Genomic DNA, 19,389 nt, shown 5'->3' on the forward strand with positions numbered 1-19,389 from the left:
TAGGTTCTCTACTATTGAGACTCATTTTTTTTGTTTATTTGTTTGTTTGGTTTTTGAGGCATTGCTGGCTGACTGAGTGGTGTGATATTGTGATATTATTTACACCATAGAAGAAGCCTGTTGTGTTCAAATGTCCAATTAAATGCTGCTATCATGGACTTAAAGGCTTGTTAAATAGCGGATCAGTCTGGATCTGGTGTGTTGGGAGCAGGCTAAACATTTAATGGACGATTTACTGAGCAAATTCTCACCTCATAGTAGTAAACATACACTATTTGAACAAAAGTATTGGGACACTTACTCATTCATTGTTTCTTCTAAAATTGAGGGTGTCAACAAAAAGTTTGTTCTTTTTTTTTTGGTTGGAGTAACTGTCACTACTGTCCAGGGAAGAAGGCTTTCTACTAGATTTTGGAGGAGAATTGCAGTGAGGATTTGATTGCATTCAGAGATTAGTTAGTGAGGTCAGGATGCCAAAAGTACTGGATGGAGCTCCACCATCCATCATTCCAGACAACACAGTTCTTCCACTGCTCCACAGCTCAATGCTGGGGGGGCTTTATACCCCCTTCTATTAGGCAGCATGGTTCAATGGGTGCAGCTTAAAGTAGCTAAATGCATTCATTAGAAGGGGTGTCCACAAACTTTAGGAAATTTTAGGAAAATTGTCTGTTTGACAAAGGGATGCTGAACTTGATGTCTTGGACATGTACTGTTCTTCTGTTTAGTTCCAGCGCTGATTGAACTGTATCTGAAGGACTGGAACTTAATGCGCTTGGTCTGTCCTCAGGCTTTGGATTGGCCAGTCTGAAGGTGGGTAGTGCCCACGACCGGTTGGTTTATCATTTGAAAAATTTCAGATCCAGTTCTGGTTCCTCATTTTGTACCTTGTTCTGCGCTGGTATTTGCTGCAGCAGTGGCTAATCCAAAGGGCAATAGATTATGTAATCAGTGTTTCTGTGGTGTTTGGCAAGAAGAGCCTGTTAGGTTAACAGGCGGTGTAGTAGAGCGTGTTAAGAAGGAAGCAACTTGTGCAAAGGGAGTGCAACTCTAAGCTAAAGCAGATGATGCTTGGTGATTCCCTACTCTAGGGACCTCTGGGGATGCTGATTGGGCCATCATGAGCTATCTATCAATCATCCATCCATATGACCATATGAGCTGTATAATAATTATAGGCTGTTCTTAGGGTGGCTTATTAGATCTATAGGAAGAGCATCCCAATTTGACCAAAAACATGAGCTTTGCATTACCAAATTGTTCTGCTGCAACTTGGTCATCGGAGAAAGGTTCAGCAGATGTTTATTTAAAGGTCTGTAGTAGGGATGCACTGATCCGATATTAGGATCGGGTATCGGTCCCGATAATTAGGCCGATCCAACCGATCCTTTCACTTTAATCTGTTGGTGTGAGACTGCAATAAATGCAATTAAATAAATGACATGTCAAATTAATTTATTTATATCTGTGTTAATTTGTTATATTATAAGTAATAAGTAATGTTTAAGTCAATCCTGATGCCTTAAGTCTCTCCCACATGGTGAGGTATACAGTGTATTAATTCAGCAATGGTATCGGACTGGTATCGGGTATCGACCGATATGCAAAGTTTATGTATCGTATCGGAACTGAAACAGCTGGATCGGTCCATCCCTAGTTTGTAGAACCACTGTTGGGTTCTCAACAACTACATTATCATACAATGTAGGGGCATGACCTCAGTATCGACTATCTATATTTTAGCCAGTCATACTATTCTTCTGTGAAGCATGCAATGACCAATTATTATTATTATTTTTATTTATTTATTTTTTTGTAAAGCTGCCTCTGTACATTTGTACTTAAGGCTAATAGGTACGGCTGGGCGATATGGTCAAAATATTCTGTTATTGCAATATTTAAAGACATTTTTACGCAATACACTATTTATTGTGATTGTGATATGTGACAAAATTCATCATCCTGTCTACTACATAATACTGTCCCATGCTGAGTACATTGATTTCTGTTTAGTATTTGCTCCATTTCATCCATTTAAACCAGACCAATTACAATGTTTGAAATGAAACATGCTCTTTAAGTACTGATCATATGTTTATGCTTAGAAAAGCATATTATGTATTGCAATAACACAATTAATCACAAGAAATATTGTCAAATTGCTAGTAGGTGATTAAGTTATTTTTTTCAAAACAACAGTATTAATAGAAATGCTGCAAACCTTTGACAGACAGTACGAATTGCAAAAATATATATCTTTCCAACTGTAATATCAGTGCTCTTTATTGTTATTGTTTTTATGCTGTTATCATTAGTATATCAATAGTATGACTAATATCTTTTATCGCAAGTTATTAAAAACAAATAGTGATTGTAACAGGGCTGCTTCTATAGTACTTGTGTGTATGTATGTGTATATATAGTACCTTCTGAAGTTATACTACTATACTATATGAATGTTTATATACTAAAATCTAATCAAATCGTGCTTAGAAATTCTTTAAGAAGCTGTTCTCTATTAAAAGCTTTCATTCAACAGGTTAATACTCATAATGTCATGCCATACACCCATTTCGTGGTCTCGTAATCACCAGTCAGGATCACTATATAGAACATTATAATTATTATTATTATTATTAAGGGCAGTATACATGGCTGAAGGAACAGAGCATGGGTCACACAGTACAGTTCATTATGGCTATTCAGTAACTCTACTGTATTTTCAGACCCCACGTGTGAAGTGACACTCCCAGAATAGTTCACTATACAGTGTATAGGGCGTAGTTTACACTGTAGCCCGACACTCGTACTACCTTCATGTATTTGAACCCTCTTAAGAATTGTCTGTTTTCTGAAATATCACTTTTCTTTTCTCTTAGATCTGTAAGCAATTCCAATGGAGCACTTCCAAGGAGCCTGGAAGACCCTAAGCAACGGGCTAGGAATGAAGGACTCGGTCTTTGAGAACCCTTGCTCCCCAACGATGGTGCAGGGGTTCCCCTACCAGCGCCGCTCTTCAGATGACAGCAAAATTGCAGACTCCAAAACCAGCAGCACCATCCGAGTGTACCTGCCCAACCAGCAACGCACTGTTGTGAGTGAGATACCAGTCACGCACACTGCAAACCATTCTCCAGTGCACAGCATCACTGCATCACTGTAATGAATGTGAAATGGTAGCTGAATATTTTGGAAGATGGGAGAAAATTCAGAGCTGTAATTTAAGTTGCTGCAATGGGGTTTGATGTATATATATATTAAAAATATGGTAATACTATTGTTAATTTTCAGTGCCACAGCACTCTGCTTCTCAGCCAAAACCATGATACATTACATTCAGTACTCTTCTTTCAAATCTCATATCGTAATTCCTCTATATACATTTATCGTTTGAGCCTAGTCATCGCAGTGTATATATGGCACTAGTCACACCGCAAGACGAGGTCACCTGCCATTCAAATGAACTCCGACACATCTGGACACATTTTCTGCTGCTTTATACAAAAGGACAATCTGTGCTGTTTTCATTTTCCATTATGTGTATGTCAGAGGCAGATTATACAGTATCTGAACTATATTCATTTATTTCACTTCGGCCTTGGATACACAGAGTTCTTTTTTCATAACCAAGTTAGGTCATTGACTTCTAATGAAATCTGGTGAACATTATATGTATGTGATTTTGCAGATGTGTACAGATGTAAATGTATATAGCAGAAAAATTATTTAGTGCAGTGTCAGTTTTTTTCCAGTACGGTGTGGCATTAATATCGGGTTGAAACTTTTTAAATAGGGTACTTTTCATCTCAAAAACTAAAAATATAGTTTATATTTAATATAGCTTTTCACATTTGGAGTTTACTCTAGGTTTAGCATAGATTGGTATGGAGAGGGTAGTCCTCAAAAAGGCATTGTTTTGACAGTGTTGGCTAAGCTAAACTTGCTAAACTGATTTACAAGGCAGGAGGAAGTGTGGCTCTAACATTCACCAGAAAGCTGAAAAGATTTGCACTGCATTACACTTTTCTTTTTTTCCTTGGGGTAATTATAGTGTTTATATTTACTTAGTATGCATTGTCGTGACATCCTGCAATTCTTTGCATGTTGCTTGCAAAAACCTTGTCTCCAATCTCTAAACAGCGACTTTGCAGGAGAAGGAGAAAACCTTCTTAACTTTCAGTGGAAGTCAATGTAAAAAGATTTTCATTGTGTCATTTTGGAGCATTTTTATTGGTTCGTTCATTCTGAAGTTTTGACATGATGTATAGAAAAGATTCAAGATTATGTCAAACTGGAAAAATGGAGACAAAGCGGCAGAAATTAAAATACAGAGTGTTTGTTTGACTGACTATATGCAAAGCTGAAACCTCTGCTAAATTAATTCTGTATCCAAATACAAGTGAATTCCTTGTTTGTGGCGTTGTGCAGGTGAACGTGAGGTCCGGCATGACTCTTCACAGCTGCCTTATCAAAGCCCTGAAGGTGCGAGGGCTTCAGCCTGAGTGTTGTGCTGTCTACAAGCTCGATGCTGGCCACAGGAGGTAAGACCGTTGTTAGAATGAAAGAATAGGGTCTAATCGTGTTTAACTCTGAGAGGGAACAGTAGAAGAACTTAAAATACTGAATGCGTTGTTGTACAGTTCACCGTTTCATTGCTGCAAGTAAACTTTGAATGGATTGTTTCTAGTTCAGATGTCTGATCATGTGGCGTTTGTGTTTGCCATGAATTATTAGACTTGTTTACTGTGGATCCTCAGCCCTGTGATATCACTTGCATGCTGTATTTCTCATCTGTAGCAACGAATGTTTGTTTTGCTTTGAGAAATTGCTGTGTTTCACTTGTGCTAACATGGACACGTTCACGTTTGTAAACAAAGAACAGAATTGTGGGATTGTTGTCTAAACCACTGGAGTGAGGTCAGTGTAGGTGATGCAACTGGGCGGGTGCAAGTGTTGGTTTGCAGAAGTGACAGAAGCCAAACGACACACAAAGACACACGTTGATGTAGAAGTGTTCCGCATTCAAAAGCAGTCTAATAATATATGAAATCTTAATTGAGCAGCACTGCTTCTTTAATTGTGTGTTTTTAATCATAACAGAATGTGCTTACACTCATTTTTTGGACACTTCTCATGCTCTTGCAGTAAAAAGTCTCGTATGGATTGGAACACGGACTCTACCTCGCTCATCGGGGAGGAACTTCTGGTGGAGGTCTTGGACCATGTGCCCCTGACCACACACAATTTTGTGAGTGGCACTGAAAAGCTGAACAAGTGCTCAATGTTTAATACTAAATTTAGATGTTGGCCCTAAATATGCTGCTGTTGGTCATTTTTCAGGTTCGGAAAACCTTTCTGAAGTTGGCTTTCTGTGACATATGCCAGAAGTTCCTTTTGAACGGCTTTCGTTGCCAGACATGTGGATATAAATTCCATGAGCATTGCAGCACTAAGGTTCCTACAATGTGTGTGGACTGGAGTAACATCAGGCAACTCCTGTAAGGCTTGTAATATTCTGTGTCTGTTTTTCTAAGCACAGTTTAAGCACTGAGGCTGCCAATGGCATGACATACCAAACACATAAAAGCGTTAAAAGAAAAAACCAAGCCGAATGACTCGGGCAATATGTACAAACAATGATCCTGATACATGTTATATCAGCCATAACATTAGCACCACTCGCATGCGATGTGAAAGACTTCATCATCTTCATCTACAGTGGCATCTGTCAAGGGGTGGACACATTAGAAGAAGTGAACAGGCAAGGGAACAGTCAGTTTTTTTGGGTCTTAAAGGATCTGCTGCTAATGTCCTGGTGCCAGACACCACAGGATGCCTTTAGAGGTCTTTTGGAGTCCATGCCTCGACTGGTCAGGTCTGTTGTGGTGGCTCTACGCGGACCTACTCAGTATTAGGCAGGTGGTGCTAATGTTGTGGCTGGTAAAATCTGTGATCCATGATAAAAAGCTTATATTCAGCAGTTCATACTGATTGCAGGAATTGTGAGGGATTCATAGGGCTTTTGCTTCATATTTTTAGTATGTTTCACATAGAAGGCACGTCCAGGAGCACGTCCTCACCAATCAGTATGGTTAATACAACACTCAGGGGTCTTGATTCAGTGTTGGTTAATGGGGAGAAGGAGGTTCTGCATTAGCACTACTGTTTTTAATTAAGACCAAAAAGCTCTGCAGTAAACAATAGAGCTTCTTGTTCCTAAGCTTAATCAGTTCATAGGACCCGTTCTCCTGCTTTCTACACAGAAATATCATAAATTATGTTCTATGAAAATTACACTGTATAAATTAATTAGAATTTAACAAGCAAAGTTTTTTCTCTCTGGACTGAGGCATCCTAAATTTGCTTTTAGATCTGTTTGAGTATTTATGCTTTTATACAAATGGTTTAACGCCTGTCAATAGACAACTTTAACTCTACTGTGTTTGTTCGGGCAGGTTATTTCCCACCCCTGGTGAAGGTGGGGCTCCATCTCTGCCTCACATTACCTCAAGGAGGATGAGGGAATCCCTCTCCAGAATCCCCAGCAGGTAAAACCTCTACTGCATAAGCTTTACATTTTGCAGTGGCTGTTGTAATAAACTCTGCAGCTGTCAGGGCACCATTTTGATAACTTGGTGGCTTTTTGGAAAGGATATTCTCAGGCTGAGTTTTAATTAGGAGTGAATTGGGCCCCAGTTTAGCTCCGAGTAGGATGCATTGTTGTTGATGTTGAAGGGAACCATCTAGCCAGCCTGGGGGTGGAGGGAAGCCCCTTCATAGAACGTGTCAAAACCACCTGCTTTTGGGATGGGGTGGAAGTGATGGAGGGCCCTTGCACTGTCTTGTATGTGTTTAGTTGGTGGAAGCTGAAGGAAGGCTGCGAACATCACTGCTAGAAGACATTTCGCACAGCCCTCCCCCCAAAATACACACCGAAGCAGTTGTAGTTTTCTTCAGAGGTTCCTCCCCCTTTGGATACCCCATTAGAAAGGGGTTTCCTAGCTTGGCTAGAGGCTCCCTTTAACATTCCTTGGGGAAAATCTGAATAAGCAAGTTTATATGAACTTATAAAAATCAGATTTGAACTGAACCATAATTGAGTTCATCTCAACGGCAGAAAATTAAGCAATTTGCAGATTCAGTCTTGATTTTCTTGTAATGCAGAAGAATATTGGTGGTGAAGGCTCTTTTTTTTGAGCAGTCCAGTAGTGCAGATCTGTAAATAGCTGTTCATGCCATCAGATCATGATCAGCAGACTGCATTCTGCATTTTTTGCACTTTATTATGCCTACAATCCCTGATGGACGTTTTCTTTTTTTTAACCACAGTTCCTATCACAAAAAGCTCTAGATCAGTGATCATGCTTAATGATGGTTAGTGCTTTGGTAGCTGTGTTAACTTTATCGGGTTTAGCTGAGGAGGTGAAAAGCATCTTGGCTGTGACCTAGAACCGCATTAATCCCTGTTTCAATTACCCTTTTCCAAATGCACATGAATCCAAGAGCTGCTCAGAACACGTCAGGCATGAAAGGAGTGTATTGTTTCCTGGTGCTTTTCTGGTTAGGTGCAATCAGACATGCACGTTGTTCTGCCAGCGCTGGGAAACATGATTAACGTTTCAAAGTGTGAACATTGTGCCAGAGCTAATTACATAACATTAATCCTCAGAATAGAATACCGTGCTCCAGCCCTTAGCACTGACGTTCGAGTTTGCCTTTCATAAAAGTTATTGATTACAAATTGTTGTGCTGCTTAGAAAAACCTAATGTGTCTAAACATCTGCTAATGATCTTAACATCGAACATCTTCACGTTTTCTGTTGGTCCGTTCATCAGGAAATGTTCATCACGCAAAGCATTGTAGGTCTACGATAACTAAAACATTGATTGATATATATATTTTTCCCCTGATTCCCTGTTATTGATTAGTTGGTTCGAGTCCATGTTTACATCACAGATGCTCAGCATGGTCAAAAAAAATAAATAGTGTCAGTCTGCCTTCGTCTGACTCTTTGCTGCACAGATGTGCAAATGCGCACACACAGCTTGTCTAACCTCTGTAGAGAAGTACTGCCAATAGACTAGGACTCTCTGGAGCAGATAAACATGAACCTAGTATTGACACCATGCTGCCTAATGCCAGGTGTGGGCTAGAGTAGTATAAAGCCCCCCAGCATTAAGCTGTGGAGCAGTGGAGCTCCATGTGTTCTCTGGAATGATGGTTGGTGCTCCTTCTAGTACTTTTGGGATGAGAAAGGGAGTCATCCACTATTCTGACCTCACTAATGCTCTTGTGGCTGAATGCAAAGCTATTTTATCTTAAAAAAAGAGCGAGTTATTATAGTTATAATGCAGTTGAATCACTATTATTTCAGGTAAGTGCATTCTGATGCATCCGTGCATTAGTATTCCTCTTACTGATGAACCTTTCATAGACCAGCCATAGTATTCCAGTCAAACCTGCTTATGTTCTACCCTAGTGCTTTTGGCACAGCAACCACTGATGTTTCTTTTGTGTACCCTCCCAGCTCACTGCACAGACATTCAACCCCTCACGCCTTCAATTACTCCACCGCGTACCCCCCCTCCGCAGGCGCTCTCTCGCAGAGGCAGCGGTCCACCTCCACACCCAACGTGCACATGGTCAGCACTGCCCTGCCTGTCGACGGCAGCCTGATCGAGGTAACAACAGGACCTCTCTCTCGCTCGCTCGCTCGCTCTCTCTCTCCTCTTCTCGGGTTTTCTTAAAGACGCTCTCAAAATAGCAAGGAGCGCTCAAACCATCCCGAGCATGCCTCTGCCCTGACTTCCCCCTTTTACTTCTTCTGTCAGTCAGGTCATTTTCTTTACTTCTGCTGCCCACTGTACTCTTTCTGCTCTCGTTGTGTTCAGTGCTGTAAGTGGCCCCTCTTTTCTGATCGATTCCATCTGTTAGTCACTAGCTGGTGTCAAACTCTGCCAGCGGTCCTGGAGAGCAGGGCTTCATGATGATGAGAAATTGCAGTTATTTTTTCTAAGCATTGCCAATGAGTTATGGATTGTAGTGTATTTTAAAAATGCACTGCTGAATCAATAATGCAATAATGCAACATTGAGAATGATTGGCTTGTGCTGTGCTGAGAAAAGCATTTACTTTTGTGAATGCCTAAATAGCACAAACGGCTCATCTGTGACATGGTCATGGTTAGAATCTGGTTCAAAGCAGGTTCATTTATGCTCTGGACACCAGTTAGTGCTCTGTCCACTTCTCTTTTCACCCTCACGCTCTCTCTATTTCCCTTTTTTTCTCTTTACTCTGTCATTGTGCCATGGTGGGGAGTAGCTAGATTGCCTGAATACTTCTCCTAGCTCCTGGTGCCGACGATTTTGTCTGAAGAGAAGAGTAGGTATTGTTCACCTCTTCGACACCTCTAGTTTTGAATGTGCAACAGTGTTTGTTTGTTTGTTTATTTATTATTGATCTAGTCAGAGATCTGCAACCTTCCCGCAGCAGCTCTATATGGGCAACAGCATGTTTTGGTTTGTGCTGTAAGCTTCCTTCAGTGTATAGTGGGGAAAAATAAAAGGACACATGCTGGAGTTACATTACATTCATGTGACTTTGTGTTTTTTATTATTATTATTATTTATTTACCTAATTTCCTTCCTTGCTTTTATTTTATTTATCTCCATGTAGGATGCCATACGCCATGGTCACGGTCACAGTTCAGGTAAGGGAGACCATGGTATCGCATAAGAAATGCGTTTTGATTGTGTTCTGTTTATTCTGTCTGGTGTGGAAAAAACGAAATGCTCCATCTGATCATGTTTTTTTTGTTTGTTTGTTTTCAACAGCTGGTAGTTCCCCGAGCCAGAGTCCGACTGGCTGGAACCAGTCCAAAACTCCAGCACCAGCTCCAAAAGAGAGGGCATCGTCCTTCAATTCTCAGGAGAAAAACAAAATCGTAAGCTCTCAACTGTGCCACTTCCCTTCCACCTAGAACCAGAGTAGATGCATTGAGAACACTTCCCTTTTTTCAAGTACATCCTGTGAAACATAGAAGTGAAGGAACACGCACATAATACCTCTGATAGGCCCTGATTATTTCTGAACCTGTAGCCCTCTACAGGCCTTGACTGGCCAAGGCATGTTTACAGCCGTTGAAAAACACACACACAGACTGAATTCTAAATTAAAGTTAATAAAAGCATTGAGCTGTTTAAGGAAAAATCACTGACCATTCTGTTTGCTGAGCAACCTACACCTACTGTTAACCAACTGTTTCTGAGAATATCTGACCTTCATGGCATCCAGTGGCTCGTAACTACTTGCTTGAATGAGCAATCATCATCTGCTCCATTTGCCATGTTTTGATGTCTGTTGCTTAGTAACAGAGACTTGCAGTGCATTGTGGTCTACATTGAGCTCATGTACCAAGAAAGCTCATGTTCACTAGAAATGACCAGTGCATTATGGGAGATCGTAGTGCCTCACAATCACACTTAAATTTAAACGATTCAGACACTTGGAGAAAATTGACCTACTTAATAGCATCTAAAATGTAAATAATAAAGAGCCCTTATGGTTTCTGGTTATTGATCTTATTAATTTATTATTCATTAATATGTTCCTGTTTTTAAAATTGTTGTACAGTTAAAAAAAAAAAAAAAAGCATCAACTTGAAACTTGATTTCGAACAAAGCCTTGGTGTGAGGTTCAGAGTTAGCAGTCTTCTACTATGTGTGGCCTAGTGTGGACTGAAATACTGTACACTATGGGTTGTACACACATTTTCAAGATCATGTAAATCAGTAGTTTTTCTGGATTAATATTAATATATAGATTTTTATTTATTTATTTATTTGCAAAGATTTAATTATAGATGAGACAGGATTCTGAGTTGCTCAGCTGTCCAATGCGCTACCACTATGGCCAAGGGATTTAAGTCCCAGGCCATGCTGCTTTGCCATCAGCGTCCAGAGTCCGTACTCAGTCCACACTCTGAGAAAAGTGCCCTCCTGCCCGACGATGCTGCATTTTAGAAAAGAGGTGGTGGCTGCCTTTGCATGTATTGGAGCTGATTTGTGTTAAGACCTTATCCTCCTAGTGTCAGGAGCAGTTGTTAATTGGCCGAACCAAATTAGGAGGGGGAAAAAAGGGGTGGGTCAACAAATTTATCTTACTTAATAATAATATCTTAATAATAATAACAATTTTTGCAAGAGATTTAGAAGAACATTGGCAATACATTTATTTCAATACTGCATTGAAATTCTTCATTTTTAGTATTTCCAGGAATCATTTCAAAAAATCATTATTTTGCTCAGACAAAAATAAACTGATGTTGGTTTACTGTCTTTCAGCGGCCAAGAGATAAGAGAGACTCCAGCTACTACTGGGAGATTGAAGCCAGCGAGGTTGTGCTGCACTCCCGAATCGGATCAGGTTCCTTTGGAACAGTATACAAAGGGAAATGGCACGGTAAGCGCTTCTGTAGCTCTGGCTAGTGCAGCCTCAGCACTTCTTCTTTCTTCACAAACTCTGTCTGGTCTCTGCTGCAACAAGTGCATCGAAACACTTCTCCTCTTTGGTGACTTGCAGGTGATGTGGCAGTGAAGATTTTGAAAGTTACAGACCCAACGCCGGAGCAGTTCCAGGCCTTCCGCAATGAGGTGGCAGTTCTACGGTAAGCTGTGCCGTTAAAGCTGCAGTTATTGTGTTTCAGCTCAAAGCTCAGTTTCCTTAATCTTCACTGAATCCCTTGATATGGACAAAAGTATTGGGACACCTATTTATTTATAGTTTTGTTCAAAATCAGTGGTATTTTGTCAGAGCTAGTGAGGTCAGGATGTTGGATGATCACCACCCCACCTCGTCCTCAACTCCCAAATTCATCCCAAAAGTATTGGGTGGAGCACCATCTATCGTTCCAGAGAACTGGAATCTTCCACTACTCCACAGGTCAATGCTGGAGGGCTTTGCACCCCTCTAGCCCATGGTGTGAATAGGCTCATGTTTATCTGCTCCAAAGAGTCACTTTTTTTATTGACGATACTTTTTTTGAGGGACTAGACAAGCTGTGTGTGTGCATTTGCACTCATTAGAAGTGGTGTCCACAAACATTTGTACATTTAAGTTTATTTGTCATCTAAAAATTCTCGACGTGTTGTAGCTGCAAGGCTATAGTAGCAAACTTATAGTAGCTTGCAGCCTCCAGCATATCTGCCATTGTGCATAATCATTGTGACCTGCATAGTCATTGTACATTTGCTTCAAACCCCATTTGGTTGTTACGCAATATACACATGCCATTCTGGGCAAGCTGAGAGCTACCAACGCATTTACATTTAGGTTTACAGCATTTAGTTGACGCTATTTTTAGGGTAACTCCTATAACAGAGGTTGTTCAGAGTCTTGCCCAAGGAGTGGTGTAGCGCAACATAGTCCCCCAGACCGGGAATCAAACCCCAGTCTCCCACATGGGTTGGTAGCTCACTGGCAGGTGGTGGTGTTATCTGTTGCGCCACACCAACCACTAAACAGCATCTGAAGGTAAAAGAAGCATGTGGACTGAGCAATACTACAGGATTTTACACACTCCATTTACGGAGAGCGGTCACAGTGCAGTACCAACGCTCTGGCCCACAGTGCCAGTGTGCCAGAATGGCGATGCCAGTGGAGCATCAACATGATTCTGAAGGTGCTATTTTTAAATTCTCAGTGATTGTGTTTGCCTTGCATTCTGCATGGTAATGCTACTGAAAAACCATGCTCCATGCTTGTACTTGATGCTTGCACTTCTCTGGCCTTCTCTGTGTCCACAGGAAAACTAGACATGTCAACATCCTGTTGTTCATGGGCTACATGACGAAAGATAACCTCGCCATTGTGACGCAGTGGTGCGAGGGCAGCAGTCTGTACAAACACCTCCACGTGCTGGAGACCAACTTCCAGATGTTCCAGCTGATCGACATCGCCAGGCAGACTGCTCAGGGCATGGAGTGAGTTTGTGAGATTAGAGCCTTCTACAGAGGTTCTCTTAGTCTGTCAAAGTCCTGTTGAGATTAAAAAATATTTTATTGAGAGTTTCCTGTGGCTTTCTTCTCTTTTTCAGCTACTTGCATGCAAAGAACATCATCCACCGGGACATGAAGTCAAATAGTATCCTTCTAAATAGATCATGCTTTCTTCTATGGGTTTAGGGCACCTTTACAAGAGTGCTATGCTTATTTTCTTCAGGTTTCACCTTGAAGACGCTGAGGTTAGAATCAAATGATAGTTTTAATATGAATTATTGCATACGAGGAACGTGTATATTGTAAATTGCTCTTTAGCTCTTGTTTGTAAAGCAGACTTGACATTCTTGACATGTTAGGAATATGGCTGTGGCTATGGTATGGGGGTCTGCTCCTGCACACTGGAAATGGAATAAACAGATAGGCCACGGTTGTAATCACATACTTTCATCATAGGTTAACCTTCCCAAAACGGTACACCTTTAACTCCAGCACAGACATCTTCTTGCATGAGGGCTTGACGGTGAAGATTGGAGATTTTGGTTTGGCCACGGTGAAGGCCAGGTGGAGCGGTTCTCATCAAGTGGAACAGCCTTCAGGCTCCATTTTATGGATGGTCAGTTGTTAATAGCAAAGAAAGGATTCAAATAATTGTTGTCCTCTGTACATACAGGCATACAGACCTTCAGCTTTGTATTCAATATATGGACAAAAGTATTGGGACACTGGTCATTCAATGTTTCTTCCAAAATCAAGGCTATTTATCCTGCTTTTGTTGAAGTAACTGTTTCTACTGGCCATGGCAAAAGGCTTTCTGCTAGACTTTGGAACATTTATTTGGGGGCTTTGATTGCTTTTGGCGACAAGAGTGATAATGAGGTCAGGATGTTGGATGATCACCACCTCACCTCATTCTCTACTCATCCCAGAAGTATTGAGTGGAGCACTATTCGTCATTCCAGAGAACACAGTCCCACTGCTCCACAGCTCAATGGAGATTCATATACAGATAGATTCATGTTCATGTATCTACTCCAGTGGTGTTATTCTTTTGGCAGTACTCCTCTGCAGGGTCTAGACAGGCTGTGTACATCTGTCTCAGCAGTGGGTGCAACTTAAAGTAGCTGAGTGCAGTTGTTAGATGAGGTGTCCACAAACATTTGGACATTTAGTGTGTTTGCCTAACATCATCTTAACTTTTCCAGTCCTTGTTTGCTGTGTGTTGTAAAGTTTCGTAACTGGACCACTCTGCTTATTCCCACCTAGGCCCCCGAGGTGATCCGGATGCAAGACAACAACCCATACAGTTTCCAATCAGATGTCTACTCCTACGGCATTGTACTGTATGAGCTGATGACGGGAGAGCTTCCGTATTCACACATAGCTAACAGAGATCAAGTACGTTCCTGCACTACATATACACCAGATTAGATTAATGGAATTCATTGAAACCATGCCATGTGTGTTAGTGTATGGTGCATGGCCTTAAAGCCTAGTACTTGCCTTAAAGCAGCAGTTTGCCACTGGGCTCTCCCTACTAGCGTAATTCTCTTTAATCAACTGTGATAATTACAAATCATGCTTGGAGTTCTCTCTTATGGGCCGCTGTATACATGCATTTGCTGACTAGCAGAGGGATACAGAAGCGGGATCTGAAGGTAGAGAAGCATGTGGTCGGAGGTGTAGAGTATTACTATGGGATTTTACACTAATATGAGGTTCTCCTGCAGCTCCACCAAAGTTATGTGGTGTGGTAGCTGGCGTGCAGTACTTAAAAGGTGCTATTCTCAGTAAAACAAACCAGTGGAGCATTGACATGAGTTTGAAGCTATTTACTTTATATGTTGTTTTAAAGCCTAGTTTAGTCAGGAGAAGCTAATGCTGCAAACAGTGAAAGCAATCTCATAGCTGCCCGTTAGCTTTATGCCGGGGACAGCTTGATTAGTCATATTTGCATGTTTTTGGTTGAGCCATTTCTTTAAGATCCATCATATTTAAAACTCACTTTATTTCTCTTTTAATACATAAAACAGTATTTATATATGCTCCACTCCAATGTAATTTTGGCATTGCATAATTTCTAAATATCAGTACAGAGCCAAAACCTATTATTCTTTGAAACAAGCTTATCAGTTGCCCTCTAATCAGAAACAGGGAAATTTAAAACAGTCGATTGTAATTGCATTAACTTGGCTGAATTCTCTTTTGTTTACATACTTAAAATATAGTTATGCCACTAAGAAGACAGATTGCAAAGTGTGAGTGTGAAAATCCAGAGAAACATCTCTCCAGGCATGGCCCCAGGCTTGCACTCTGACTGCCCTAGTCACTTTGGAGCCTGAGGGCTAAATTTAGCCTGAAATCCTACCTGAGCTCCACAGTCCCCACACCACGAGACAGACTTGCTCCCCAGCTCCTGCCCTGCTTGTTTGTTTGTAGTGTCGGCATGTAGCCTCGCTTCATTCCCCCGGCCCAGCCCTGGCCTGCAGCCCACTACTGCTTTCTTAGTAAAGCACTGCACTAGACCTGGATACTGTGGTTTTCAGTTTATTTATAAAAAAAATATGAACAAATAAAGTGCTAGTGCTACAACTATAGCATTTGGTCTCATGTCAATGTCAAATCTGAAAATCATATTAATTTGCTTCAGTCATTCATTTACAAAAAAATCAAATAACAAATAATCACTCAACAAGTCACACCTGGTATCATCTCAGATTTCACCTTGGTTTGCCTAATTTGGTACGAATCGGAATTAATTATGAAACACTCTGAATGTGAGTTTAATCAAACAATGCCATTAAGCTCATTTTTATGTTTCTCGATGTTTCTAATAATATCTCTGCGATTATACAGCACAGAAATATGAGAAGCCAACCCTTTCCATTGCATCTCACTGCACCAGAGTTATGAGACTATGAAGACGGGTCTCTCCGTACTTGTCATCCACCTCTTATCTGTAGTTGGCGGATTTGTGCGCCCGTCTATAGCTTTATATGAAACTGACCAGTGGACACTCAAACTCTCCTAAATCTTCTGATTTAGTGAAGCTAAGACTCTGGTGAACCTGTTTCAAGCATCATAACAATTCGTCCAAGTGGGTAAAGTGGTGTTTTAACTTGGAAAATTAAGAATTTCTAATATCTGACAGTTTTTTGGGGTTAGGGTCAGGGTCAGATTATTTTCTCAGTCAGTGCTCTAGGTCACATGGGGTCTCATTACAGAGAGAGTGGAGACTGTTAGGAACATTTTTATATAAAACGTGTGGGTATTATCTAATATACAAGTGTCTTTAAAAGTGAGTTTAGGATAAACTAAAAGATAATCGAGAAAATGCCCAGAGGGTTAATGAGTACAATTACATTTATGGTGTTTAGTTGACACTCTTATTCAGAGCGACTTACAAGGTCACTCGTATTGCAGAGGTGGGCCAATGTAGTGCAAGGATTCTTATTGGTGTAGCTCAGCATAGTCACCCAGACCAGGAATTGAACCTCAGTCTCCCATGTGGGGAAAGTTGCCCACTGGCAGGTTGTGATGTTATCTGTTGTGCCACACTAACCACACATTGGGGTATTTTAATAATAATAATAATAATAATAATAATGATGATATAAAATGGTTTAATTGATCAATGTAACAATTATAATTGATCTGAATATGCATGTATTTATTTATTTACTTTTAAATAACACTCATTGTCATTGTGTTTCTTGAACCGGTAATATTTAATTGATTTGTGGTTGATTTGAGCTTGTGGGTGTAAGTCTGATACTGATGTTTTTCTCCTGTTTTTATTCTCTCTCTTTATAGATCATCTTTATGGTTGGCAGATGTTATCTGTCCCCAGATCTCAGTAAGCTCTACAAGAGTTGCCCCAAAGCTATGAAGCGCCTCGTTGCCGACTGTATTAAAAAGTCCAAAGAGGAGAGGCCTCTGTTTCCACAGGTACACAATAAATGTCTATAAATAGACTACTATGTCCACCCCTGCTTTAAAATGAACTCCCCTATTATATCAGCTCCACTAATCATATAGGAGCCCTTTATAGTTCTATAATTACAGACGGTATTCGTCTGTTTCTCTGCATACGCTGTTCGCTTTCTTTCACCCTGTTCCTCAATGATCGGGGGCCTTTGGTGTACATCTCTATCAATCTCATAGATATCTCAGGATCAGCACCTTGTCCATTTCTCCTTTTGCTTCTGTAGATCCTGTCCTCCATCGAGCTGCTGCAGCACTCCCTCCCAAAAATCAACCGCAGCGCATCAGAGCCGTCCCTGCACAGAGCCGCACACACCGAGGACATCAATTCCTGCACTTTGACCTCCATGAAGCTGCCTGTCTTCTAACGCAGTGCTCCATGCCAAATGCTCACCGGTCAGCAAGCCACTGGCTGTTAATCTAGCCAGGCTGCACAGGAAGCAAAGAAGCCCCTGAGCTGAAGGCAACTTGCTTTGGGCCTTGGTTTGCTGGCCGTTTTGCTGAACTTGCTACTCTGTTCTGATTGTGAGGTCTTCTTAAATGAACTATCTGAAATCTGGGAGGCCTCTAGAAGGATGGAGTAAATGTGTTTGTTAGCCAGGTAAAGGACAAATGCACTTGCCACAAGAGTGTTTTTGGTCCCAAAGGAACCAAAATCTAGTTTGTATGTGTACTCCATTATAATATTCACATTTCTGCAACAGATCTAATCCTTGCTGAAGGCAAAGATGGGATCTAATTCATGCACAAAACAAATTATTTTAGTTTTTTTTTGTTGTTGTTAAAAATGTAATTGCGACAGGTGGATGAAACAGGCGGACGAAACAAACCTAAGGTAACCACAGATAACCATATGTCTAATAATTCTACTCTTCGGCTGCAAAACAACCCTGATTTTACAGTCAAAGCTCAGTAGACTATTTTTCTATCGCTTGCTGCCACACACATTTCATGTCTGACTGAAGAATGCCTTGCGAATGTTGCCGCGTCTCTGTGTGAGAGTTAGAGATTGCGGTCTTGCCTTTCGCAAGCTGTGGTTGGCTAAGCGCAGAAGTGGAAGCCTTTGTGAGGATTGCCACTGCACAAAACAATTCAATCGAAGTGCCTTTTGCGTGTGGAGTTTTCTAAGCATTCAATCAGTTTTCATTGTTGTTTATGATGCCTTATGTTGGAGTAATGTATGGATGGTCAATGTTCGCGTCATCAGTGTTCAGCCGCTGTTTAATGGTGTTGATTAGAACGGTAGGTCTCATCATTATAAAAATGACTGAGTCTTTAGTGATTGTCAGCTATTTGTTTTGAAGGTTTTATTGCGGACTTTATTGAGTACATACTTCAGTAATGGTTATTTTAATAAAATTAAGTTAAATCCCAAATTCCTGCATTCTGGTGCAGTTTCTCCATTCGCTAGGATGATCAATAAGGCTTTTTATGGGAAGGCCGATCTAATAGTCTAATACAGGGGTGGGAAACCCCAGTCCTGAAGGGCCGGATTCCTGCACAGTTTAGTGCTTTTCCTGCTCAAACACACCTGATTCAACTCTACAGGGTCTAGACAAGCTGTGTACATCTGTGGGTGTGGGTGGGTGCAACTTAAAGTAGGTCTGTGTGGCCCCGTTCAAATCTGGTATTTTAAATGCATCTCCTATGACCACTTCTTTCATCATTTCCTGCCAGTAGTACCTCCTTTATCCCTCGCACCCATATTTTGTGCTGACCATTTCTGATCGGAACACCCAGGATGCGTGCCAGGTGCCAAAAAAATTGACCCCCGTTGCCCACCCCAGGGTTAATAGATTTTATTAATTTGTTTGTTCTTGTGGTGGGGTTATTTGGGTTTTTGCACTTACTCACTGAGGGGAATTTGATCACTTGCACCTTGTCTTAAACGCCTGAGCCCCCCTTTTTAATAAATACTTTTTGTAGGACTTAAGGAAACCGGTTGGTCTGTGAACTTACAAAAAAGCCCTAAAAAACCTGAGCCAGTTTGGCCAGAACATCCCCGGCTAGACTTGATCCACATGAACTTGGTTCTTAGTAGAGATAGTATGTGATCTTGTAGGTGACATTAATGACTGTAGAACTTTGCCTGTTGTTATATAACTGGCTCTGGATGCACTGGCGTCCGAACTAGACTCAAGCAAAACATTAAAACTCTGAAAGAAAAAAGTTGATGTAGTTCGGGAAGCTCACTTCTCCAACATCTCACTAATGTGCAACAGTTTGACAGTGTGTGTGATGTGTACAGTGGCAGTGTGGTGCAACCCGCTGGTCAGCCTGAGCTGCACTACTCTGCTGTAGAGATTATGAAACTGGGCTCATCAGAGAACATATTCTTTGGACTAGTCAGGAAAATGTGTTTATATATGAGCCTTGCTGTGTTTTGATCATAGTTTTATATATATATAT

The 19,389-nt window shown here is 40.9% G+C and overlaps 1 protein-coding gene across 2 annotated transcripts; it reads left to right on the forward strand.

The window, feature by feature from the left end:
- Positions 1 to 734: 734 nt before the first annotated feature.
- raf1a (Raf-1 proto-oncogene, serine/threonine kinase a) lies at positions 735 to 18,356 on the forward strand. 2 transcript variants are annotated; one of them, XM_072696405.1, is made up of 17 exons: positions 735 to 813; positions 2,880 to 3,094; positions 4,429 to 4,541; positions 5,146 to 5,248; positions 5,341 to 5,498; positions 6,456 to 6,548; positions 8,529 to 8,682; positions 9,677 to 9,710; positions 9,835 to 9,944; positions 11,344 to 11,461; positions 11,582 to 11,666; positions 12,805 to 12,981; positions 13,095 to 13,141; positions 13,494 to 13,612; positions 14,263 to 14,394; positions 16,810 to 16,944; positions 17,208 to 18,356. In XM_072696405.1, exons 2-17 carry the CDS (start codon positions 2,897 to 2,899, stop codon positions 17,346 to 17,348), a joined length of 1,917 nt encoding a protein of 638 aa, XP_072552506.1. In that variant the 5' UTR covers positions 735 to 813; positions 2,880 to 2,896; the 3' UTR covers positions 17,349 to 18,356. The 2 variants fall into 2 exon arrangements, with proteins under 2 accessions (XP_072552506.1, XP_072552505.1); XM_072696404.1 differs by lacking the exon at positions 735 to 813 and having other exon boundaries at positions 2,874 to 3,094.
- The last annotated feature ends 1,033 nt before the right edge of the window (positions 18,357 to 19,389 follow it).

This window comes from Salminus brasiliensis, chromosome 14 (genome assembly GCF_030463535.1).
Source record: "Salminus brasiliensis chromosome 14, fSalBra1.hap2, whole genome shotgun sequence".
Classification (NCBI taxonomy): Eukaryota; Metazoa; Chordata; class Actinopteri; order Characiformes; family Bryconidae; genus Salminus; species Salminus brasiliensis.

What these genes read in the sequence shown, in the direction of transcription:
- raf1a (XM_072696405.1), top strand. Translation starts at nt 2,897, where the DNA reads ATGGAGCACTTCCAAGGAGCCTGGAAGACCCTAAGCAACGGGCTAGGA. An exon ending in CCAACCAGCAACGCACTGTT is followed by an intron (nt 3,095 to 4,428) that starts GTGAGTGAGATA and finishes GGCGTTGTGCAG; the next exon opens with GTGAACGTGAGGTCCGGCAT. An exon ending in CTCTCCAGAATCCCCAGCAG is followed by an intron (nt 6,549 to 8,528) that starts GTAAAACCTCTA and finishes GTACCCTCCCAG; the next exon opens with CTCACTGCACAGACATTCAA.